This window comes from Oryctolagus cuniculus, chromosome 20 (assembly GCF_051225735.1).
Source record: "Oryctolagus cuniculus isolate XC-2025 breed Fujian yellow rabbit chromosome 20, ASM5122573v1, whole genome shotgun sequence".
NCBI lineage: Eukaryota > Metazoa > Chordata > Mammalia > Lagomorpha > Leporidae > Oryctolagus > Oryctolagus cuniculus.
The window spans coordinates 49,778,956-49,805,018 of record NC_142886.1 but is presented as its reverse complement, the minus strand read 5'-3'; the positions used below and the strand labels follow the sequence as shown (position 1 = coordinate 49,805,018).

Here is a 26,063-nt window from a genome sequence, read left to right as displayed (position 1 = left end):
GGACGGGGTGCACGGGGGAGCACAGGTGGCCGCTCGAGGGCGCTACAGGAAAGGCGGCGGCAGTGAGGGAGGGGCTGGGTTAAGAGGACCCCACACTCCCATCCTCAGCCCTTCCACCCTGTTTTCAAGACTTGGGTTTCTCTGCAAGAATTTTCTGAAAAATGTACTTGGGGCTCCAGTAGTTTGATTTCTATAAAATCACGTCGATTCACACTGTCCTCCGCGGAAGACGAGGCGTCTACACAAAGCCACTCTGCCGCCTGCATCAAGGTGTCCCAGCAGCTTGGGAGGCCGGCGGCCCTGGCCCTGCCGAGCCAGCACCCACCACGTTGGCGGCGGCGTGCCCGACACCGTGGCTGCATTTAGCGTCCTGATGAGCAGTGAAAGTCACATGTTTTTTATTTAGTCCATATCATACACCATTTTTTAGTTTTTTAAAATTCGATAAAAGAGCATATTAAATGGCGAGTGTATGAAGCTTCTCTTCATAAACAATGTCAAAACAAAAAGCTTTGAATTACAAAATGTTAAAAAATACGTAGGTACTTAATTAGCATTTCACTAGGGCATAAAGTTAGCTATTTTCTAAAGAAAAATAATTGTGCCACTTACCTATTTTTGCTGTTTCTATGAACTTTTTTATTCTGTACATAGGACATTTTGTACAAAATATGAAGTCTACATTTTTATTACTTATTACCATAAAACAAAGATACAATGTATGTACAATATTAAAAGGAAGCCATACTAGCCACACTAAAAAGACACTCGGAATAGTGACATTTCTGATGCACAGATGCATTTGGGAAGAGCGAAGATGCCCGAATGCAGAACTTGATGAAAACAGTCACCAGCTCGCGCCGGGCACGCCGATGACGGAGCGCGGGGACCGAGCCCTCTAGGGGAACTCTACCAGGCCACCGGAGCACGCGCTCCTCTGAGAAAATCAGCTCTCAAAACTCCCCCCTCCCTTTCTGGTGAACCTTTGTTTTCAGTGAGGAGCGGAAATAACACCTGGACAGAAAGGTGTTCTCACGGGTTGAGCCTCACACAGGCGCCCGGCCACAGGTGCTCTGCTTTTCCCCTGGGGCGAGAAGGACGTCTTCCCGGAACTCTGTCCCAGCGACACCCCCAGCACCCAGGGTCAAGGGCATCGGAGCAGCTATCAGCTACGGACGGCAGTTCAAACAATGGTTTATCAAAATACGCTTTGTACAGTAAAAAGCACCCTTTTTCCCTCAAGAGGAGAAGGCATCTAAACTTGTTGGTTTTTGTAAAGGGTAGATTTTATAATGGTGGAGCGGACAGATACTTAGCAAGTCCCTCGGAGCTGAGTGGCCACTCCCAGCTGGGGCCGCCTCAGGTGTCATTCCTGCACCTGCTCGGGAACACGGGCAGTCCCCTCTGGGCAGGGTCTCCCCTCCGACACACAGCTTGGGGAAGGGGAAGCCACGGGCAGCTGGCCCCGCGCTGTGGCTGCACAGCTGCACAGCCTGCACAGCTGTCATTCAGCGGACACCAGAGACCTCGGTCTAAACACCAGACCCTGAAAGAAGCCTCATTTCATCTCTTGCACGCATCAGGACACTGACCACTGAGTTACACAATCTCACGCCAGAGACAGAACGACCTAGCGTCACTAGCACACTCCTCCAGCAGCTTTCGGGCAGCAGGAGTCTGTCCAAACAGCGGCCACCCTGAGAGCAAGGAAGGACAGACGAAGCTGCCCCATTTCCAGCCGAGGCACCGGGCGTGCCAGGGAGCCCGGGACACACCCAGGCGTGGAGACCGGGGACGGCTCCGACACTGCCCTCTTCACCAGGCCTTGGGGACGGCTTCCTCACTCTCAGAACCACAGAACTGCAAGGGGCCCTGGTGTGCCTGGCGCCGCGTGTCCCCGTGACTGTGCCCGCAGGCAGCGGCAGCCTGTGTCAGCCCAGGAGCTGGCTTAGCCCCAGACCGTCTAACTTTCTACACGACGTGCAGGCCATAGGGACTGCCACTTCATTCACTCAAGAGCCTTGATGAGGGGCAACAGTGTACGAGCTGATGAAGATAATTCTGCAAATACGAAATAGGAACACATAATTTAAACGTTCCACCTGCATCCCAGGTAGACAGAGCAAGCTCTCTCCCACAGCTTACTCCTGGAACCCTGGTGCTGTACCACAGGCTTGAAGATATGGCTTCAGGTGTGCACAGAGAAGCAGGACACGGGCTGCACGTGTGAATCCAGTGAACACCCCGGCTGGGCCCAGTGGCTGAGGACGGCCACGTCAGAACGCGAGAGCAAGGGCTGTCTCCGCGAGACTGAAACCACAAACACACGAAAAACCGCTCGCACCACAATCACGCAGAAACCATTGCAAAGGCCGTGAAGTCTTTCAAAGAGCAGGCAATACCCTTAAAGCGTCCCTCGGATTCGAAGAGCATCGGTGTTTCCCCAGAACCGCCTGTTTGGAAGGCTCCCAACTTCCGCCAGGGCTGAGCGTGAGGAGGGTGCCCAGGGTGCTTCCCTACAGCTCTGCTTTCGGGACACGGAGCCCCGGGGGCTCTGCCGGGGTGGGGACATGGCCACCAGCCCTCGGCTCTGCCCGCGGGCTCTGAGAAGCCACCATTGTTTGAACCCCTCATCTGGAGCTGAGGTGGACACGTGCTACGAACTGGGTCGGAGAAAGCGTGGGGTTTGAGTGTAACTGATTGGTATGGCACACAGAAGGGAGTTATCTTCTACAGACTCCGGGCCGGCAGCGGCGGGGCGGCCGTGCCGCGGGGCCAGGGAGCTAGCGCCCGTCCTGGGGGACCAGCTCGTCGGCTCTGCAGTGAGCTTCCAAGGCTTTCTTGGTGTGGGGGTCCTGAGGCAGCTCGGACTTGCGACGCGCAAGAGGACGCTCCTTCTTCGGGTCTTTCTGTGCCTGGAATGAAAAAGGCAGTGCGGTTGGCTACAGACCACGCCGGCCGAGGGGCGAGGCGTGAGCGAGCACCCCTCCCGGGCTGGCCGCACCTCCTCTGGGGCCGTGGGAGGGCCGGGTGTGCCACGCGGGCACCTCGGCTGCACAGGACTCGCCAGTTGTGAATCCCAGACACAGTGCCCTCCTGCTTCCCAACACATTACCAGAGCCGTTCTATGGCCCATGCGTTAGAGGAGCATTTCACAAGAGACATTCCTTTGGGGCAAATGGAAGGAATGAGGGAAAACATTGAGACTGGATTTAAAGCAGGAGACCCAACACTGCTGCCACACACACGGGGGAGGCGGTGGCTAACAGGGCAAATCCCTAGCACATGGAGAAGCCGTCCGCGACTGCTCGCAACACAAACTCCGCGAATCAGGGCTGGGAAACAAGACTCCTTGTTCTTGTTTTGAAAATTCTGGTTTTACTTAAAAAAAAAAATAAGTGAATGCCATTCTGGCAAGAGGGTCTGGATGACTGATGGCAGGAGCCAGGCGCCGCGCGGGGCCGTCCCCTCGCCGGGAAGCAGAGGCTGCCCCTTCCACAGCTCAGGGTTCCAGCTCAGCCCCTGCTCCACACCGCACTCAGGCAGGGCGCCGCCTGGACCGCTCCAATGCGGGGCGCCCCTTGGGGTCCACGTTCCTCCTGTCAGCGTCTCCGGAAACGCTCTCACGGACGTCTACCGGAAGAGACTGTTCTCACTCACTGGTCAGCAAGAGGGGCAGAAGCTGGGGAGCTCCTGGTGCCCGGGGGTCTGGCTTTGGAACAGCGCCTGGAAGACGCGTCTCCTGGCTGTCGTGCGAAGCCTGGAGACCTGCGGCAGCCATAACATGAAACTTCACGTTTCTGTAAGGTCGGCTTATTCAGAAAACAGCTAACGTGATAGGGATCAAAAAGAGCTTTGTGTGCCGTCGTCCCAGGAGTATTTCTGGACATGAGTCTGGCATTCAGCCATGGCGAAGGCAGACTGGGGTTCGCCTCCAGCCGGAGAAACTCACGGGCGAAATCCCAGCCTGCATCTTACGCCATTCTAGTTTGATCTGTTTAACAAAGCAAAGAGAAACCAAACTACACCGAGATCCTTACGCACATGGAAACCTGCAGTTAGGGCTGCAACAGGCTCTCCCAAGAGGACACGGTTACAGAGACGGGCAGCGGGTGAGCCGAGAGACACCGTGGGGGGGTTCTGGCAGCGCGGGAAGCAGTGGACACGCACGGCCTCGCCACTCAGGCTGGAGTATGACGCGGAGTCACCTTACAAACCGCAAGGGGGCAACGAGGAAAACAGGCAGGCGGCAGCCAAGAGCGAGGGCCATGCAGGCGGCCGCACCTGGCGGCTGGCACGGGGCGGGGGGCCAGCGGGCGCCCCTGCAGCCCCACCAGCAGTGAGTGGGTGGGCGAGAGCACCCGAGGCTGGCGCACGTGATGGGGCAGCTTTTCGCTCTCCCGCAGAGGTGCGTGTTCAAACGTCACTGCTTAGTTCGGGGCAGAACGGATGGAAATGTCCTGAGGGGCAAGAAGCTTCTGCCTGCATCTGCACCATCACGAGCGGGCGTGGCGTGGAAGGAAGAACTCGGTGTGCACGGGCGACCGCGCCGGCTCCTGCCCCAGACACACAGCCTTACATATGCTCTACGTACGGAATCGCCAGTACCTGCACTGCCCACCTGCCGGGTCCTACACCTTCCTTACTTGCGTGCTCGACACTGCCTTTCTCCCGACCAGCTGCTGAAAAGCAGAATTGCAAACATTTTAAAGGTCTCTGTCAGCCGCGCCCTCCCAGGAGGTCCAGAGCGTGCGTGGGAGGCTTCAACCCCCAGGGGCACCCCACCACAGTGTCCCCACCCACCCTCCTGAAACACCCCGCTCACCCCACACCCGTCCTCACCCAGGCTTCCAACCACGTTAAAGGAATGTGGAATCGTTTTGGAAAAGTAAAGCTGGCTGAAGTAAAATTAAAGGGGTGCTGGAAGCAGTCAACTGACCAAACATGGAAACCAAAAAGCCTCATTTTAAGCTAAAACATCGAGTGTCGCTCTGATCACAAAGTTGTGCACACGTTTTCCTGCATCGTGCGTCTCCTTTGCTTTAACAGCAGTGATTTTCAGAATTTCAGGAAAATGACTAAGCACTTTTTTAAAAAAGACTTATTTATTTGAAAGACAGAGTTACGGAGAGGAGGAAAGAGAGAGAGAGAGAGAGAGAGAGAGAGATCTTCCATCTGCTGGTTCACCTCCCACATGGCCGCAGAGACCAGGGTTGGGCCAGGCGGAAGCCAGGAGGCAGGAGCTTTTTCCAGGTCTTCCACACGGGTACAGGGCCCAAGCACTTGGGACATCTTCCACTGCTTTCCCAGGCACAAAAGCAGGGGGCTGGATCAGAATCGGAGCAGTTGGCTCTTGAACCGGCACCCACAGGGGATGTGGGCGTTGCAGGCAGTGGCTTTACCCACTAAGCCACGATGCCAGCCCCTCCGAGTCCCTTGATATAAAGAAGAGCCTATCATTTCAAATATGAATTCTAGGAGATGGCACTGCAGAAATGTATTCCTGTGGCTTGCTCGAGATGCAGCTGAACTTGGCTGACTCCCTGAAGTTCAGGCGAGCCACAGAAACCCGCGGTGAGCTCTGAGGTCAGGTCGTGTTGTGGTCTTCCAGTTCAGTCCTTTTTCTGAGTCGATTTGGCCGTTCTAGGCCCTTCTGCATTTCTGTGTGAATTTTAGAATCTGCTTGTTGACTTAGTAAGAGGCCTGCTGGGAATCTGAGACTACGTTGACGTGCGAGAGCTGCGTCCCAGTGGTATCCAGGAAGCGGGAGAGCAAGTCTTGTGGGAGCACCGATTACAGAGAAGATCCAGTCACGCAACCTGACTTCCAGAGCCATGAAAACAAACAAGGAAGCCGATGTGCCTCCTGGGCCTCGCTGCCGGGAGCCCCCTCGGAGCCCCGCAGCAGCCCCACTGCTCACCGCACGGCGCGCCACCGGGGCCGACTCCCGGCGACCTGCTGCTCCGGATGAGAATGGTGCTTTGGTTTGTGGGAAAGTTCCCGGCTGCCGACAGCACAGAGCCTAGTCCTAAGCATGTCTGTGACTTCCAGGTTCCTTATAGTTAGAACACAGTTAATTCTTTTCCTCACTGTAATTCTGACCCAAGTCAGAATTCTGCCCCAGTCTTAGAAGTTAACTGTGTGACAACTGGCTTGTACGCCGTCAGCTGCGTGCGAGGCGCAGTGGTGAGCTCCCCCTGCAGGACCGAGATTCTGGCGCACCCTGTCTGTAGCTAACGAGGCCTCACGCGTATCTTCAGCCAACTGGAAGCCTTCGTGGTCCTCAGAAAGACAACCTTCTACTCCTTTCCCGTCGAAACAGCAGTGAGGAAAGTGAGCACTCCCACAAGCAGCAGAGCGCTGTGTGGACTCTCCTGCCTGCGGTGACGCCTACTGGGCCTGGGAACAGCAGCAGTGAGGAACACAGGAGATGCACCTGCTTGCCATAAACGAGCGGTTCCGGGTGCTGTGGGCCTTTCTGTTTCCCACCTCCGAGGACTGTCCTGCACCTGCTTCTCATGTCGACCTGCTCGCCCAAGACGAGGGCCTCCTGCTAGAGGCAGGCAGATCAACACGCAATGCAGGTGCTCGGGGCCTGGAGCCTTCTCCTCGCACAGTGGTGCTGTGCGGACAGCGCCTAGGCCAGGCTGTCCCACAACACACAAGGGCAGCCACACAGGCAGAGTTCCAGACCCTCTAGTAGTCACGTTAGAAAAGCAGAGAGAAATGGTGGCATCAGTTTTAGTGACACGCCTTACCTAACCCCATACAGCCAAACCATGAGCACTTCAAGGTGTGTCAGTAAAAATGATACATGGCCTGTCTTCAGGCTCCCACGCGCACGTTTACGCTGACTGGGACCTGCTCCACTGTGAGGGCTGGGGCTGTCCACACTGTGTGCCTTTGGTAATGCCTCCTCTTGCCTTAACGAGGGAGACACAGCTTACTTGAATCAAATGCAACCATGCGGGTACTCAGCAAATTCATGGAAAAATGCAATTAAGATAAGCTTACTTTGGTGCAGAAAATGTTTTTTAAATCCATGCACAGTTTCTCATAATATGCATTTTCTATGAAACTTCTGAAGAGCTCCTGGGTGCATGAATTTCAAGAATCTTTTTCCACCAAAATAAACATCTTTTAATTCCACTTTGCATGAACTTTTAAAAGTACTCACATAGATTACCAAAAAAAATCTGTTTCATTGAACTCCAAAGGACATGGGCATTCATAGACCATAGACCGTGTGTGTGCAGCACAGGGCACACAGCTATGGGAGGACTGTCGCCACTCCCGTCTTCCACAGCTCAGAACGTCAGTGCTGGGTATTTTCAGAAATTTTTGCCCTGGCTGAAGGAGGTTCAAGTTTCAGGGTGGGAAAGCCCAAGGTCCGCCCCGACCCCAGAGGCTGGCATCCACTTGCGTGTATTTGAAACAGTGAGAGGGGGCTGCTCAGGAAACAGCCCCTACTGCTCCAGAGACCCTGCCACGGGCTCAGCGAGCCGCCCTTGGTGACACCTAACTGCACACAGTGCCGATCTGGTAAGAGGCTCTCTCTGGACCAGCAGAGAGCTGAGTGTTTCTTGTCCGCGGCCAGGGAAACAGCGACCGCGGCAGGTGTAGGAGGGGGTCCGCCCTGTGTCAGGGCTGCTGAAGGGAGTGTTTGGGGCGGGAGGCAGGGGATGTGCGGGCAGAGCTCGCTGAGACGGGACTGCCAAGCGCCTGACCTTGCTCAGGCGAACACCTAGACATGAAGTGTTGGGATTACTCCTGTTTAAGTAAACGAAGAAGCCGGTCTCAGGCACAGACACAATCCTTAAAAGGTGCTCCCAGTCAGGTGATCACCGAGAACGATGGGTGGAGTGTTTCCTACAAGACTAGCAAGGCACTGATACACAGGGCTCTTCCCCAAAGTTTACGGAAGACGTGGATCATGAGCTCACACCACGGATTTCACAAGTGTTCCGCAGCAGTCCCATTTTCCATGAGCTTTCGAAAGAAAGCACCCTTGCGCACCACAGCACCTGCTAAGCAATGCGCGCGTTCAGCCAGGCACCTTTACCTGCCGCGCCTCGTCGGAAACGGTCTTTCTCAGCATCTGCACATCTTCAAACAAGGGCCCGTCTGTCTCCATGGCAAGCGGCATGCTCACGGTGCTCGCGTGACTACACAGTGAGTACTGCAATGCAAAGTGGGGAGGCACTCTGCGTTAGGCCCTGGCTTCGGAACTCCAGGTCTCTCATCCTGGCGGGGTGGGGGTCTCGCCCCTCTCTGCCTACCTCCCAGGGCGGGGGCCCTCTTTGGCAAGACCCCCTGGAGGGAGACAAACTTGCCGACAGCTGCGGCCCCTGCGCCCTCCTCTTCTGAAAACCTGAAGCCATTCATTGTCCTGTGGTCAGGGGTTGCGCTGTGGGGCACCGAGGTCACTTCCACACCCTCCCCCCCAGGGTCCTCAGGAGCCCGACAGCCCACACCCTGGCTTTGGTCATGGGGCTGTTTTACCGCCATGGCTCCGCCAAGCCCCACCCTCTGCCCACTGACCCTGCGATGCTCAACCCTTCCTCTCCTTTTCTCTGCACTGTCCTGTCTCCGCCCTTCCCAGCACAGAACCAGGGCCCTGCTTGCTAGCCTGTCTCTCCTCCTAGGCCCGGCTTCCTACTCCCACCACTCCTTCGCTCATTCTCTGCGTGGCTGGCCTGGGGCTTCTCCACTGTCCCTGCACTGCCACCACCAGCCAGTGCCTGCTCAGATGGCCTCCAAGGGCTGTGGGACGGCAGAACAAGCTCACGAGCTGGGGTGCTGGCCAGTTTACTGCCTGCCTTCCCCGCGAGGGGAGGCCGGGAGAGGAGGTGCCTGTGTCTGGGGGGGCAGTGTGCACGGCTGCTGTCCCGTGACTGAAGCATGCAGACCTTGCTCAGGGTCTCACAGCGAGAGTGGACGCTGGGACTGACGCCCAGGCTGCCCTCTACCCTCTGCCCAACAGGTGCACCCCAGCCCCGGTCCGTCAGCCTCAGCGGGCGAGTCCCTCCAGCTCCATCCCCTGTTCCTCTGGTTACTCGGCTCCACATGGGCCGGGCTGAGCTCTCCCTGCCCTGGGGAGATGCTGGCACCAGCTCGTCATAACCCCCTGCTCAGCCACTTTGTCCTTTTTCTCACTGGGTCTCTATGTGGTGACAGACATCTGCCCTGCGGCTCCGGGCCCAGCCTGTCCCATTTCTCTCCTCTTTCCTCTGCCTGCCCCTTCCACCCGTTTCCTCACACCCAGCCCTCAGGCCCTCCTGGTTCACGACGGGCTTCCAAGCCTCCTGGGCTGTCTCTCCGGCTGGGGCCTGCGTGCGATCTGTGCTCCAGCAGCCACCTGCTCACTGGCTGGAGCCACATCTGCCACTGCCTGCCTCCAACACCAGTGGGTGCCCGCCCCGTGGTGCCCAGCCCGGCCTCCAGCACCTTGTCCCTGCCGCTTCCACAGCTTCGCTTTTGCGCCCCTTCGGCACCTGCTTATGGTCTTGGGAGGAGAGCTTTCTCCGCACCTTCACCCCAGCTCAGACTGCCGGCCCGCCCCGTGACCAACACCCCACGGGGAGGGCGCCTGCGGCTTCCTCGCTGCTCTCCGTGCCCACCCACCTGCCCTGCAGTGCCGAGACCCCGAGGCCCGGTGCCCTGGGCACCTGCAGCCACACCTGAGCCGTGCCCAGGTTCTTGGCGCGTCTCCCTTTAAAGACGTGAGCCATGCCCCTCTCTGGCACTGAACCGTTTTCTGCTCCCACCTGGCTCCCCTCACGGGCCGTGAGCTCCTTGAGGTGGGGCCGTGGGGGAGGGGCCCTGTGTCTCCTTCTCAGTACTGCATCCCTGGAAATTTCCATGTCACGGCGGCCATCCCTGAGGGGCTCACGGCTGGGCGGGAAGACACGAAACGTACGCACGGCAGCATCGCGAGGCTGAGCCGGAGGCGGGCGGGGGCTTTCAAACTCACATTTCCGCTTTCGGCCACTCCGAGAACAAAACAGTGCCTTGCACAGGACTCCCGGTCCTCCTGGCCCTCGCGGCACTCAAACATGGCTGCTACTAAAAAACGCCACTCGGCAGGCACTGGAAGGGAAGGGCTCTCGCCAGCAACAAAGACGAAGAGGGCGCCCTTGCCCGGGAAGCCCAGCCGGACCCTAGGCCCTGGGCTCGTCATCGCGAGGGGACAGAGGCCCTGAGCCGCAGGGCGCCTGGGTTCACGTCAGAGGGAAGCAAGCGGCCTCTCAGAGTTTACCGTAGACGCCTTCCGGCAGCGCCTCCTGACTGCGTGGGCTCATGCTGTGCGTGACGTCAGAAAGCCCTGGTGCTGTCACCACAACTGGGACAAGCGAGACAGAATGCCCACGGCTCCACGGCCTGCCCCGATGCCCGCCAGCCTGCCTGCACGGCCAAGGGCAGACGGGGGACAGAGGGGCCTCCTGGGAGTCCATGTCAAGGCCGTCAAGGCCAATTTCAGACAGAAAAGCGAGCCGCGGCAGCCTGCAGAGGAAACGGACGGTGTCGCCCACCAGCGGGCTACTTGCTGCTGCAAAGGCAAGCGGTGAGCAGAATTTAGGAAGGACCCCCTCGAGAGAAAGGGGGGCAAGCGCGGGGCTCTGAGGCGTCCACTGCAAGGCATCCTCCGCAGGAGACGCGCGCAGGGCCCGAGTCACGGCCGATTCCGCAGAGAGGACGGGCGACAGCGTTATAGGAGGTCCGCCGCGCTTGCGCCACCATCACAGACAGCGCTAGAGACAGCAACCAAGAGCAGCACAGAAAGTTACTTGAGAAAGCTCAGATAAAGGGCGAAGAGGGGGCCACCGGTCACAGCGCCGCAGGACAGCCAGCCAGCTCGCCAGCACTCAAGAGGTTACTTCTCCACTCTAGGTAAGGTGCATGAGACCAGACGCTGTGGGGCCGGCGGCGTGGGGCCGTGGCATCCCACACGAGCACAGGTTCGAGTCCTGGCCGCTCCCTGCTAACCCACCTGGGAGAGCAGCAGCAGATGGCCTTGGGCTCCTGCCACCAGGTGGGAGGACACCACAGTGGATTTCCAGGCTCCCGCTTCAGCCTGGGCCAGCCCCGGCCACTGTAGCCATTTGGGAAGTGAACCAGCCATGGAAGGGCTCACTCTCTCTCTCCCTGTGACTGCGCCTTTCAAATCAACCAACCAATCCTTAAAAACCAAAAGAATCAGAACCTCTGATTTGCACGTAGCCCACGTTTTTCCAGGCTGCTGATGTCAGCTGTGTGTGCCAGGCTCCTCGACAACCCTCAGGCACACCTGCCTGCACCCCTGGCCCGGGGCCCTCAGCCCAGAGCAGCGTCCCTGGGGGCTGAAGCCCTAGAACCGCCCCAGGTTTATGGTCTACGACATGTGAACGCTGACGGAGGTACCACTGCAGGAGGTATGTAGCTATCCACCTCAGTCAGTGCTGCCGCTCCACAGGGTCACCTTGAAATGCCATGCTCACGTGACAGCAGGGAGAGAGGGGTGAGGGCAGGCTGGTGGGTTCAAGGACATCGGTTAAGAATGCCGTTCGATTCTGCCACAGTTAGAGTTTCCTCCAAGGGAATACAGACCAATGTGTCATTATGTAGGTGAAACATAGACTTTTAACTGTATCTCCACATTTCGTTTTTCAATAAATGTCAGAGAATTAAGAAATACCAACTTGGATACTAATGATGTACGCACACCTCTCGCCAAGGGAAATGCATCGTGTAGCAGTTATCGCCTCTCCTGGGCAGTGAAGAAGCCGGAGCACGCGTAGCACGGCCAGAGTCAGACAGCGGCTTTCAGCACGAGGCGCTGTTCCCATCACACAGGCACGCAGGGCAGGAGGGCACCCTCACCGGCGGTGCCCTAATCCTCCAGGCCAAAGCCCACAACTGGGAGACCCCCCGGGACTCGGCTTTAACTGCTGGTCCCTCGCACGGTGCACTCAGGCATGAGGGAGGGGAGAGGGATTCGTCACTACCACTGGCAGAATTCGGTTAACTCTGGAAACTCAATATTGGGAAAAGACATCAACCGCACTTCAACGACTTCAAATCCAACTTCCTTCCTTTTACAGTTACTGGGTATAAGAAGGGACCACTTCACTTGCAGCATCAACGGCGTTTGAGAACACAAGCAAGTTACGACCTTGGTCTAAAACAGAGCCTGCATCCTGGTTTTCTTTCTCCACAGCGTATCCATAAGACCCACACGTCAGTTACAAAGCAGAGAAAAACACAGTCCATTCTGTGGCAGAAACACCGCGGGACCAAAGAAGCACTTGTACAAGCGGAAGGCTACAAAGGCAAACACCACTTTTTATTGTAGACATTTTCACGTACAGCGTGGGTGGGACTGGTCTCCCTCCCCCCATGATTAAGCCACACTCCTATCTTATAAAAATATTCAAGTAACACACCCTATACAATTTCATATTGCTCTCTTTTTCAGTACCTGGGGATTGGCTTTGGCTAGATTTTCTATTTTAACCCATGCTTCTTCTCGTTCTTTCATTTTTAGCTTCTCTCTGAAAAACAGGAAAACATCACTTGTGTTAGAGTGCGCTGCATTCCAGACGGCACCCTTGGACCACCCAGCAACACCGCCTCCGTGTGCCTCCGCCCCTTTCTGGTCCTGTTCCACAAACCATGCGTGCGGCCCGCGAGTGGCGGGAAGAATGAAATTAAGAACCAAATCGAGATTCAGAAATAGAGATTTTAACAAAAATAAACTGCTAAAAATTTATCCTGCCCAAGAATGGGGATTCTCACAGGAAGCAAGGCCAGGTGCCGGCCTCCCCACCCCAGCGGCGCTGTGGACAAACAGGAGGCCTGGGGCAGGGGTCCTGGCACAGTGGGCTGAGCTGATGCTTGCAGGGCCCACACCCCTACTGGAGCGCCACTTCGGCCCCAGCTACTCCACTTTGGATCCAGTTCCCCGCTAATGTGCCTGGGAAGCAGTGTGGACGATGGCCCAAATATCGAGTTCCTGCCACCTGTGTAGGAGACCCAGATGGAGTCCTGGCTCCTGGCTTCAGCCTGGCCCAGCCCCAGCTCCAGCTGTTGGCAGCCACTTGGCAAGTGAACCAGCAGACAGAAGATATCACTGTCACTCTGCCTTTCAAATAAATCTTAAAAAGCAAACAAAAGAAAGGTCACATGACCTTTTTGAGCTTGGACCTAGCTTGATTTTCTAAGGCAGGAAATGCACTACCGGCTCTCCTTTCTGTGTCTGTGGGAGGGGGTTCCCAGCACGAGGCTCCAGTGCTTACGTGTTCCCTGCATGAGCTCCACAGTGAGTGCTAAGTTAAGCACGGACCACGTGGCTGAAGGTGTAACCACCGGTCTGGCATGCCTCCTGGGGGCAGCGCGCGGCTTTGCTTGTGGTCATTTCGCTCTCTGGTATCTGCTCCTTCCCATTCCACACTGTCCAGAGTGTAAGCCCGGTAGGCAAGGGTTTCTGTTGCATTTACAGCCGCATCACCAGGGCCCGGCCCTGAGGTGAGCACTCATGTGTGTGTCGGAAGAATGAGTGATGGTGCTTACACAGACACACTGTATTCTGAACTACAGCCAGAGTTTATCTGCTTCGGCCAGTTTAAGATTTATTTATTTATTTGAAAGGCAGAGTTATAGAGCGGCAGAGGCAGAGAGAGAGAAAGACAAAGAGAGGTCTTCCATCTGCTGGTTCACTCCCCAAATGGCTGCTACAGCTGGAAGTGGTCTGGTCCAAAGCCAGGAGCCAGGAGCTTCCTCCGGGTCTCCCACGTGGGTGCTGAGCCCAAGGACTTAGGCCATCTTGCACTGCTTTCCCAGGCCACAGCAGAGAGCTGGATCGGAAGTGGAACAGCTGGGACTCGAACAGGCGCCTATATGGGGTACACTGCAGGTGGTGGCTTTACCCGCTTCAGCACAGCTGGCCCCTGGCCAGTTTTTTTTTTTTTTTCTTTTTGACAGGCAGAGTGGACAGTGAGAGAGAGAGAGACAGAGGGAAAGGTCTTCCATTGCTGTTGATTCACCCTCCGATGGCCGCCGCGGCCGGTGCACTGCGGCCGGTGCACCGCGCTGATGCGATGGCAGGAGCCAGGTGCTTCTCCTGGTCTCCCATGGGGTGCAGGGCCCAAGCACTTGGGCCATCCTCCACTGCACTTCCTGGCCACAGCAGAGAGCTGGCCTGGAAGAGGGGCAACCGGGACAGAATCCGGCGCCCCGACCGGGACTAGAACCCGGTGTGCCGGCGCCGCAAGGCAGAGGATTAGCCTAGTGAGCCGCGGCGCCGGCCCCCTGGCCAGTTTTAAACAAGCAAAAAACAACATGTGCCAATAGTCCACACTGGGACTTTAGGAGGGACTCCGGAACACTAACCAACCCCAGGATGACGTGCCCAGCTAAGGGACAAGAGCGCCTCATCACCCAGATGGTGCCTGGGTCAGAGGCAGGGCAGGACCCTGACTTTGGGGAGGGCAGGTCAGAGTCCAGAAAGTGCCCACGTCTGTGTGGCCACTACGGTGCACAGGGAAGCTCCCCTCAATGGCAGGTGCTCGCCCCTCCCCTAGAGCTCAGGATGTCACTCAAACCAGGGCACGTGGCAGCCTCTACGTGTCCGCTGGAGAAGTCAAAGCTCGCGAGGCTGAGCTGCAAGCGCACAGCCGCGCCGGCAGCAGGAGGGAAGGAGAGCTGCCTTCATCACCGGCTCCTCGGAAACCGGTTAGCGCGCCACGCCCGTCGCTGGCCACATGAGGGAGGCGGGCTTTGCCTCTCAGGAGGGCCAACTCAAGCCCGAATGGGATGAGGTCATTTGGCACCAAGGGACCCTGTGAGGGGAACTTACTTCAGCTTCTCTGCCTTAAACTGCTGGGTGCAGTCGTCAAACAGTTTTTGGTTCATCTCCATGAAGAGTTTCAGGGCGTTGTATATCAAGCCGTGTATTGTCCTGCGGGGAAAACCTCGCGGTGAGACTCGAGTGCTCCACCTTCTTCCTCCTTCCCCAGCCAGAGCCCCGCCCTCTCCCGGCTCCCTGGCTGGTTCCCTGTGCACAGGCTGCTGGCCTTCTGCAGGCTCTCACTCATTTGTTTCTGCTTCCCTGGTGACAGCCACACGGGCCCAAGCCTCTCCCTCCTATCTGCCCTGTGTGAGCCAGGCCGCTCTGTTCACCGTCCCAGCTGGATGGCAGTCAGAAGCCCCCTTGCTTGGAGATGGAATACAGAATGCTGGCACTCGAACAAATACAATCAGGATAAAATTATACAGAGGGTGGCGACAAACACTTTATTTGCTATGAATGTTGGCTTTCTGGCAAACTTACTGAAGACAGAAAAAGAAATTTTAATAATGCCAAAGTGCAGCTTCAGCCAATTGAAAATAACATGATTTTTTAAAAAAGATTTATTTGAAAGAGAGAGAAGAGGCAGAGAGAGAGAGAGGTCTTCCATCCATTGGTTCACTCCCCAATTGGCCACAACAGCTGGAGCTGTGCCAATCTGAAGGCAGGAGCCAGGAGCCTCTTCTCAGTCTCCCATGCGGCTGCAGGGGCCCAAGGACTTGGGCCATCCTCCACCGCTTTCCCAGGCCAAAGCAGAGAGTTGGATTGGAACTGGAGCAGCTGGGACTCAAACCGGTGCCCATACAGGATGCCAGCACTGCAGGTGGCAGCTTTACCCACTACGCCACAGCGCTAAATAACAAGACAATAAAACGGCCTCATCAGAGCTTAGCTCTCAGGGCTGGCACTATGGTGCAGTGGGTAAAACTGTCACCCGAGTGGCATATGAACACAGGGTGGAGTCTCAACTGCTCCACTTCTGATCCAGCTCCCTGCTGTGGCCTGGGAGAGCAGCAGAAGACGGCCCAAGTGCTTGGGGCCCTGCTCCCACGTGGGAGACCTGGAAGAAGCTCCTGGCTCCTGGCTTCAGCCTGGCCCAGCCCCAGCCTTTGTGGCCATTTGAGCAATGCATCAGTGAATGGAAAATCTCTCTCTCTGTCTCCCCCACTTTCTGTGACTCTGCCTTTCAAATAAATAAATAAATACTAAAAAAAGAAAGCGGGTTGTCGGAGTGATGCCCTGATCGCCGTGACTACCGCCGTTGCTGCCACGGCGAAGGCGGTGGTTGCATCCTCAGTGCCCAGGCCAGCCCAGCAGCCACAGAGCCGATGGCAAACACTGGCCCAGCGCCCTGTGTGTGCCAGGGACTTGTGTCTACGTCAGCCTCGTTACACTTCGCTGTTGTGCGAAGGTCGCTGCAAAGCGAAGCACTTTCTACAGGGCAGATCTTACCCAGAGCAGCAGTGCACTTTGCAGGAGTGACTGAGAAACACCTGGAGTGGACGCTCCGCCTCGGTCAGACAGCCGGTCCCAGCGGAACAGGGACGACAACCAAGTCTGCCAGGCGCAGCCGGGGGCTGGCCCCGGGTGCCAGGGCTCCACACGGGAAACAGCTGTCGGGCTGCCCGGGGGCTTAGTTCTGGAAGGAGGCCTCACTGGGCAGAGAGCAGGGCTGCCCAGGACAGAGCCGCTGACCTGCTGGTGGCAGCAGGATGCGCTGCCCAGTGCCTCTCGGGTTTGTTTTCCTCGTCTGTAACGTAAGCAAGCTACGGTCTTTGTGCGTTAAGCGCTTACTTGAGTGTAGTACACAAAGGAGAGAAATGAAAGGCAGGGAAAGAAGAGCTGATGCTTGTACTCACGTAAGTAACACGAGTATTAAATTCAGTATAAAACACAGCATGGCCCCTTATTAGGTTTCTTGGTAAGATCTCAGAAGAGAACTGCTCGGCGGAAGGACTGACTCACGAAGTGTACAGACAAAGGGGAGAGGTGAGGTCCACCTTTCCGATTCTCTAGGGAGTGACCCCTGGGCCTACGTCAGCTTGGCTGGAGGGACTGCCCTGAGGACGGGGTGGCGGCTGTGTTCCCACTGGGAGGACCCCCGTGAGCTCTGCAGTCGCCTCTGCGGAGGGAACTGGGGACAAGGCCTTGGAGACACTGCTGCAGGCAGGTGCAGGCAACGGACCTCTACACTGGTTAGGCTCGGGGTAAGGAGGAAAAATAAAATGGCTACGGATACCATGTACACTGCTACTTAATCTGCAAGCTCACAAAGAGCCGCGCGTTTTCGTTTTTCAGCTGCTGTCTAAAACTCGGATTTTAATTCTAATCCAAAATGCAACACCTGCTGGCTCTTACTTGTTCCAGTGGGTCTTGGAGTTGCGGTACAAGGATGGGAACATGATGGGCAGGATCTTGGCTGCGTTGTCACTGATTAGACTCATGATGTACTCGTTGTTCCAGTAGTACAGCGCTCGCTCTGCCACCTGCAACACAGCAAGCACGCAGTGTGGTCGGCAATCCCACTCAAACCCCGAGGCAGACCCGAGTGTCCCGCCTGCACACAGGGTCAGCAGCTACACTCGTGCTACTCCAGGAGACCACAGGGAGGACACAGGGCCACCGCGCAGCGTCCACGGGACAGAAGACAGTGGGGGTCTCACTCGATGACTGACGCGAGGGGCGCCCACACCCTTCCTCCCAGGTTTGGCCACTGTGCACCCCTCTGCCCTGCTTCTCTCCCTCCTCCGCTGACGAGCACACGTGTGGGTGCTGAAGGAACCAGGTGGGAGTGCTGCTGTCTCCAGGACACCTAGTGTGTCCCTGCCACAGCCGGCACGGCCCGATCAGGCAGGTTCTCTCCACCAGCTCAGGCCATCCCCCGCCTGTGCTGCGTGCGTCCAACAGCAGCCTGACACTCTGAGCAGGGAGGGAGGACATTTGTTTTCACATATTTTTTTGAAAGGCAGGGGCTGGCACTGTGGTATAGTGGGTCAAGCTGTTGCCTGTGACGCCGGCATCCCATGTGGGTGCTGGTTTGAGTTCCGGCTGTTCTACTTCTGATCCAGCTCCCTGTTAATGTGCTTGGGAAAGCAGAGGAAGATGGCCCGTGTGCTTGGGCCCCTGCACCCACGTGGGAGACCTGGAGGAAGCTCCTGGCTTCAACCTGGCACAACCCTGGATGTGTGGCCATTTGGGGAGTGAACCAGTGCATAGAAGAAATTTCGCTCTTTCAAGTAAATATGTGTTTCTTTTTTCAAAAATAGAGAGAGACAGAGAGCTCCCATTTACCAGCTCACTCCCCAAATGGTTGTGATGGTCAGCGCCATGCTGGACCTTCAGTCCAGGTCTCCAATGCGGGTGGCGGGAGCCCCAGCACCACAGCCTTCACCACTGCCTTGCAGGCTGTGCACTGGCAGGAAGCTGGGACTTGGACCCGGTGCTTCAAAACGGGATACAGGTCCTCCTGGTGTCTTAACCACTAGCAAATGCCCACACAGATACGCTGCCTTTTTTTTTTTTTTTTTTTTGTTTGTTTGTTTGTTTGTTGATACGCTGCCTTTTAAAAAGCATCTATCGGGGCCGGTGCTGTGGCGTAGTGGGTAAAGCTGCCGCCTGCAGTGCCAGCATTCCATATGGGCACCGGTTTGAGTCCCAGCTGCTCCACTTCCTATCCAGCTCTCTGCTATGGCCTAGAAAAGCAGTGGAAGATGGCCCAAGTCCTTTGGCCCCTGAAGCCATGTGGGAGACCTGGAAGAAGCTCCTGGCTCCTAGCTTCGGATTGGCCCAGCTCAGCCTTTGTGGCCATTTGGGGAGTGAACCAGCGAATGAAAGACCTCTCTCTGCCTCTTCTTTCTCTGTGTAACTCTTTTAAATAATAATAATAATAATAATAATAATAATAATAATAATAATAATAGCATCTATCCATTTAGCCATAAATGTATTTCAGAGTAATCCTTTTAAGCCTTAATTAGAAAATAAAAGTTTAAATCAAGAATATATAAGAAATTAAGGCCAGTGCCGTGGCTCACTAGGCTAATCCTCCGCCTGTGGCGCCAGCACCCGGGGTTCTAGCCCTGGTTGGGGTGCCGGATTCTGTCCCGGTTGCTCCTCTTCCAGTCCATCTCTCTGCTGTGGCCCAGGAGTGCAGTGGAGGATGGCCCAAGTGCTTGGGCCCTGCACCCTCATGGGAGACCAGGAGGAGAACCTGGCTCCTGGCTTCGGATCAGTGCAACGCGCTGGCCACAGCGTGCCGGCTGTAGCGGCCATTAGGGGGGGTGAACCAACGGAAAGGAAGACCTTTCTCTCTGTCTCTCTCTCTCACTGTCTAATTCTGCCTGTCAAAAAAAAAAAAAAAAAAAAAAAAAAAAAGAATACATAAGAAATTAAGGCCAGTGCTATGGCTCACTTGGCTAATCCTCTGCCTGTGGCGCCGGCACCCCAGGTTCTAGTCCCGGTTGGGGCGCCGGATTCTGTCCCAGTTGTTCCTCTTCCAGTCCAGCTCTCTGCTGTGGCCCGGGAAGGCAGTGGAGGATGGCCCAAGTCCTTGGGCCCTGCACCTGCATGGGAGACCAGGGGGAAGCACCTGGCTCCTGGCTTTGGATCAGTGCAGCGCGCTGGCTGCAGCAGCCATTTGGGGGGTGAACCAATGGAAAGGAAGACCTTTCTCTTTGTCTCTCTCTCTCACTGTCTAATTCTGCCTGTTAAAAAAAAAAAGAATATATAAGAAATTAAAAAACTCAGTAACACAAAGACAACCCAATTAAAAATAGGCAAGTGACACAAATCAAATGGACACTTCTCAAAAGAAGAGATTGAAGTTTACAACAAATTTATGAAAAACGCCTAAAGATCATTAGACATCAGGGAAATACAAACAATGAGGTATCATCTTACCCCAGGTTAGAAAGGCTACGATGAAAAGGAGAAAAACAAATGCTGGCCACGTGGGGGAGGGACGTGGTGCCCTGTTGGGGGATGTGCACTGGCCATGTGGGGGGAGGGGCGTGGTACACTGTTGGGAGGGGTGCACTTTTCCTGTGGGGGGAGGGACGTGGTGCACTGTTGGGGGGTGTGCACTGGCCATGTCGGGGGAGAGGCGTGGTGCACTGTTGGGGGGGTGTGCACTGGCCATGTGGGGGAAGGGGGTGTGGTGCACTGTTGGGGGGTGTGCACTGGCCATGTGGGGGGAGGGACGTGGTGCACTGTTGGGGGGGGTGTGCACTGGTTGTGTTGGGGAGGGGCGTGGTGCCCAGTTGGGGGGGGGTGTGCACTGGTTGTGTTGGGGAGGGGCGTGGTGCCCTGTTGGGGGGTGTGTGCACTGGCCATGTGGGGGGAGGGGTGTGGTGCCCTGTTGGGGGATGTGCACTGGTTGTGTTGGGGAGGGGCGTGGTGCATGTTGGTGGGATGTGCACTGGCCACAAGGGGGAGGGACGTGGTGCACTATTGGGGGATGTGCACTGTCCACGTGGTGGGGGTGTGGTGCACTGCTGAGAGGGAGTCATTAGTACAGCCATCATGGAGAATAGTACTGGAGTTTCCCAAGACACTAACAGAGCTATGCGATGACCCAGCAGGCTGACGACTGTTTACATTTTATAGAAAAACATACTGAGAATCAGTGAGGTAGAGTCTTGCCTGATCATCATCAGATTCTGTGCCATAAAGGGAGACGTGCACACCATGAAATGAATCATCAAAATTTACACCAAGAATGAAGATGAGCCACTGAAAGCATCCCATCATAGGAAAAGATTTTCTGATAACTTCTTTTTTTTATTTATTGATTTGACAGGTAGAGTTACAGACAGTGAGAGAGACAGAGAGAAAGGTCTTCCTTCTGCTGGTTCTCTCCCAAAATGGCTGCTACGGCCGGTGCTGCGCTGGTCCGAAGCCAGGCGCCAGGAGCTCCTGTCCACGCAGAGGCGGCGCCTGCACACCCACATGCACTGCTGCACTGCCAGCAACAGTCACCACACGCAGTCACCTCGGAGTCCACCAATGGACACCTGGGTGAAGTGTGGAGCAAACACACATGGGATACTCGTTAGCCATAAGAAGGAGACACCCTGTCACTCCCAGGAACGTGGATGAAGTGGAGGACACTGTAGTAAATGGAGCGACAGGTGCTGTGCGATCTCCCATGGGGAGGCTGAAGGAAAAGCCCAATTTGAAGACGCGGCAGTGGTTCCTGGGGTTGGCAGGTGGGAGGGGCGGGGGCTGCAGGCAGGGTCAGGGAGCTGGCCAGAAAGGAGGGAGTTCTACTTGCTGCAGCACAGCCCGTGGCCCAGTGCACATGACCTTGTACACATTTTATGAACTGGTAGAGGAACAAATGTTACGCCAATGCATTCGATCAGTATACATGTACTAAAATCTCACTGTACACCATAGATGTGCACAAGTACTACCTGTCAACCAAACCCTGATTTGATCACTTCACATCATATGCCTGTATCAAGTTATCCCACTGTACCCCAAAACATGCACAACTAGAATAAAATAAAGAAAACAGAGGGGCTGGCATCATGGTACAGTAGGCTAAGCTTCCGCCTGTGGTGCCGGCATCCCGTATGGGTGCTGGTTTGTGTCCCAGCTGCTCCTCCTCCTGATCCAGCTCTGCTGTGGCCTGGAAGTGGAAGGCGCCCCAGTGCTTGGGCCCCTGCATGCATGTGGGAGACCCAGAAGAGGCTCCCGGCTCTTGGTCCTGGTTTTGGATTGGCCCAACTCTGGCCATTGTGGCCATTTAGGGAGTGAAGACCCTTCTGTCTCTCCCTCTCTGGGAGAGACAATAAATAAATTAAAAACAAAATAAATCTTTTTTAAAAAAGTGATGGACCACCATGGCTTCTGATGGTTCCATGAGACAACTAAAATTAAATCAAAAAATTAAAATCAATAAAATTAATTAATTAAAAATTAATAGAATTAATAAAAAATTAAAAAAAGAAACTAACACTTCAGATGCTTAATGCTTTGAGATGTTCTTCAGCCTCTCTTGTTTGGTGAGAGCATAACCTACAATGAAGGTGGAGCTGGCCTCACGTGCACGAACCTGTAAGACTTCCTGGAATATCCCTGGGACTGACCTGGGTCTTCCGGAAGTGGGCGCCACCCTGTGCTCACCAGGGCAGAGAAGAGGCAGAGCGGCGGCAGGGAGTGCAGCACGGCCAGGCTGTCCTGAGAGCATCCAGCCAGGCGCCGGCCTGTCCCAGGCTCCTCTCGCTCTGTGCTGGGTGGAGGGTGCCCATGGGGGCAGGGCCTTGACTCACGCTCATCTTGGCAGCAGCAGGACCTCCTGGCTGCCCACTTCCCCACATGGTGTTCTCTCCTGTACATGCTTGATTAGAAGCGAGCTGTGGGGGCTGACACTGTAGCGCAGTGGGTAAAGCCACTGCCTGCAGCGCCGGCATTCTACACGGGCGCCGGTTCTTGTCCCGGCTGCTCCACTTCCAATCCAGCTCTCTGTTAACGGCCTGGGAAAGCAGCAGAAGATGGCTCATGTGTTTGAGCCCTGCACCCATGAGTGACAACTGTACAAAGCTCCTGGCTCCTGGCTTCAGATCAGCCCAGCCCCAGCCATTGCCACCATTTGGGGAGTGAACCAGCGGATGCAAGAGCGCTCTCTGCCTCTGTCTCTCTGTAACTCTGCCGTTCAACTAAATAAATAAATCTTAAAAAAAAAAAAAGCGTGGTGTGGCTGTGTCCTTGGTTGTGTCCTATGGAAGGACATACCACTTGTGCCAATGGCGACCTGTTCACCTGGGCAGAGGCCTGGTGGGCGCCTGCCGCTGTGGGCTGCTGCTTGGCTGTGCCCTGGAGCGCTGATCCCCGCCTTGTCTAGGAAATGACACACAGCTCACACCAGACACAAGCCTGCCAGACACAAGCTCCCTTGCCTGGTTCCTTGGGTGGGAGCTCAGACACCTCTAACCTAAGAACTCTCGGCAATGGAGGAGACGATGCCGTAAGCCGTGCCCTTCCTCAGCCCAAGCTGGACCTGTCGGAGCCCTGCCCCACCGAGCTCTGCCATCGGCTGTGCGTCTCTGTCTTAACTCTGTTGGTCGTGAGGACTGCCTTCCGTTGGTTTGCTATCTGCATCTGCAAGGGTTTCTCGGAGCCTGCCGTCACCGCCTCCCAGGACACCTCTAGGTCGTGCTTGTCTTTTACACCTTTATCTTGATCACAGAGCACCGGATGCCAGAGGCTAGCGGCTGGAGTCAGAGGAGCAGGCAGGCTGCAGAGGCCCAGGGAACGCCTCGGGAGAGGGGCTGGGACCTGCGGAGGGGCTGGGACCTGCGGAGGGCTGCAGAGGAAGTCAGGAAGAGGACGGGAAGGGGGTCACAGTCGTCCTCAGACAGCAATTTGGTAGATGATGAATTTTTAAAGGGTCAAGAAGTGGATGAGCTTACGTGCTGCCAGGCGTGAACGGCTCAGGAAGGGAGACCATTCCGAGCTGGTTTCCATTACCTGTTGTTGCTCGCTTTCAGAAAGTAAGGTTTTACGGACGGGGAGTGCACTGCCTTGAGGTCAAAGACGCTGGGCAGAGGAGCCGTTTCCCACGAGTCTTACAGAGAAAGACGCTTTCCCTGACGGCGACAAGATGTCCAAGTGCATCTCAGCACCTCGACCCCGAGGGCCAACTGAGGGGAAAACTCGCATCTCCACCTTTTGGTTACACAGCAGCACGCCACACCCGGCTGCGCGCCGAGTCCTCTCGTGGCCGAAGCGGAACGCCTGGTTCTCCCTCCCCGAGCCCCGCCTACCTGGAAGTGCGGGCTGGAGACGCACTTGGCCAGCTGCCGGAACAGGGGCTCCATGATTTTCACAAACTCGGAAGGTTCGATGACGTCTAATATTTCTTCTAATTCGTTTAAGAACATGACTTCTTTTGGACTGTGAGTCTTTGGCCAGTATTTGAGGAGTGCCATCACCACCTAGGGAAGACAGGACAGAGCAGTGATGCCTCGGGCCCACATCTCCAGAGTGGGGGGGGGGTCTGCATCTCCAGGGAGGGGTCCCCGCGGCCCAGCCACAGAGCAAGCTGGGCTGTCTCCCTTGGAGAAGGAACGCTGAGTCAGTCACCAGTGGTTTCTATGAGAAACAGGTCAAATTTTATGTGCTTTAGATCCATGGTCTAAATTCACACGTTCCACTCGCTGATCAACCACCAGTTTCACTAAGAGTTCCTTAAAAAAAGATGAACAAGCCGGCAGAGTTGAGAGAGAATGGGAGCAGTGGGAACAGGGAGCGAGTCCTCTGCCTGGTGAGAGCCCCAGCACAGGGCCACGCACACTTGAGTGTGGAGTCGCGAGCTCTGAACAGCTGGCAGCGCACGCGCAGCTGCGGGCTCTTTCTCAAATGAACCGCTTTCAGAGTCGGTGGGAAAATGGAATTAAAAGAGAATGCGTGTTTCCATGAACTTCTGGAAGGACCCCACATACATATTTCCACACAAATGTGCATCCCTGTGTGCGTATATGGTGATTGTACCATGATAAAATATATGGTAAAATATACCATAATGAAAGGAGTGATGGGAACCGAGCTGACCTAACCCACAGCCAGGGGAGCTGCACTGGCTCCACGAGTGCACACCTGTGGTGCCACAGTGTGGGAGGGGTGTGTGGTGCACAGCGAGCGTGCAGGGGGCAGCCTGGCGAGCACCACTTGCCGCTCTGCGTCTGTGCCGCCGGCTCCCTGCGGGTCACATCCCCTCAGGCTGCAGGGGGTTCTGGGTGCCGGATGTTGTATTCCTCACCCAAGACAGCTAGAAAGAGATTCCACGGACGGTTCCTCGCTGCTCATATGTGGCAGCTTCCTGATGTCTGACCCCGAACTCAGCAGTCAATACATGACACTGGATTTCACTCAGGCAGTGTAGATTAACAATATCTCTAGAATTTAGCTGTCATAGTGCCTAAAAAGTGCAATGACCCGAAAGAGGCATCTGTAGCAGGTACAAGGAAAACCGGCAGCCTCGCTCACACACCGCACAGGTGCGGGCAAAGCCGGCAGCCTCCCTCACACACCGCACAGGTGCGGGCTGCTTCTCTGGGCAGCCACTGAGCCTCGGCGCAGCATCACGGAGCCACTGTCTCAGCTCCCAGGCAGGACCCAGGGTGCAGCACCCAGTATGCTGGGCATGCACAGCTGTGCAGCAGCCTGCACCCAGGTCCCAGTGCTGAAGGAGGAAGAGTGGCCCTCCCGCATGCCTTCAGAAGACAGGAACTCTCGGGAAGGAACGTGTTGAGGAGAGTGCCTGAATGTCTTCAATGCACAGAAAACTAAAATCTGCTCCCTGTGGCCAGAAGAGCACTCCAGTGTCATCTTTGCAGCAGGAAGCTAAGAGTGGAGGTGTGTGTGCATCTGCAGCTTCCTCGTCCAGGTACTGAGTGGAATGAAGATTTATTTATTTATTTATTTAATTATTTGAAAGGCAGAGTTACAGAGAGGCAGAACCAGAGAGAGAGAGAGAGAGAGAGCGCACTTCCATCTGCTGGTTCACTCCCTAAATGGCCATAATGGCTGGAGCTGGGCCAATCCAAAGCCAGGAGCCAGGAATCCAGGAATTTCCTCCAGGTCTCCCATGTGGGTGCAGGGGCCCAGTACTTGGGCCATCTTCTACCACTTTCCCAGGCCATAGCAGAGAGCTGGATTGGAAGTAGAGCAGCCGGGTCTTGAACCAGTGCCCATGTGGGATGCTGGAACTGCAGGTGGTGGCTTTACCAGCTACACCAAAGTGCCGGCTCGTGTTCCCGGTTTTTTAAAGATTTTATTTATTTATCTGAGAGGCAGAGTTACAGAAAAAGAGAGGGAGGCCGGCGCCGCGGCTCACTAGGCTAATCCTCCACCTTGCGGCGTTGGCACACTGGGTTCTAGTCCCGGTCGGGGCACCGGATTCTGTCCCGGTTGCCCCTCTTCCAGGCCAGCTCTCTGCTATGGCCCAGGAGTGCAGTGGAGGATGGCCCAAGTGCTTGGGCCCTGCACCCCATGGGAGACCAGGATAAGTACCTGGCTCCTGCCATTGGATCAGCGCAGTGCGCCGGCCACAGCGCGCTGGCAGCGAGCCACTGGAGGCTGAACCAATGGCAAAAGGAAGACCTTTCTCTCTCTCTCTCTCTCTCTCACTGTCCACTCTGCCTGTCAAAAAAAAAAAATAAATAAAATAAAATAAAAAATAAAAACAGAAAGAGAGAGGGAGAGAGAGAGAGAAAGGTCTCCTATCTGCTGGTTC

General features: G+C 55.8%; 1 protein-coding gene across 17 annotated transcripts in view; it reads right to left on the bottom strand.

The window, feature by feature from the left end:
* Window positions 1–615: 615 nt before the first annotated feature.
* Window positions 616–26,063, bottom strand: part of PPP2R5C (protein phosphatase 2 regulatory subunit B'gamma) — a 160,523-nt gene continuing 135,075 nt past the window's right edge. For 6 of the 17 annotated variants that reach the window (XM_051834796.3, XM_051834797.3, XM_070065025.2 and 3 more), the window contains 6 exons: window positions 23,593–23,763; window positions 17,183–17,310; window positions 14,834–14,935; window positions 12,458–12,530; window positions 8,063–8,179; window positions 616–2,915 (listed from right to left, as the gene is read on the bottom strand). In XM_051834796.3, the coding sequence (XP_051690756.1) occupies window positions 2,784–2,915; window positions 8,063–8,179; window positions 12,458–12,530; window positions 14,834–14,935; window positions 17,183–17,310; window positions 23,593–23,763 (723 nt within the window). In that variant the 3' untranslated portion in view covers window positions 616–2,783. 17 annotated transcript variants of the gene reach the window in all.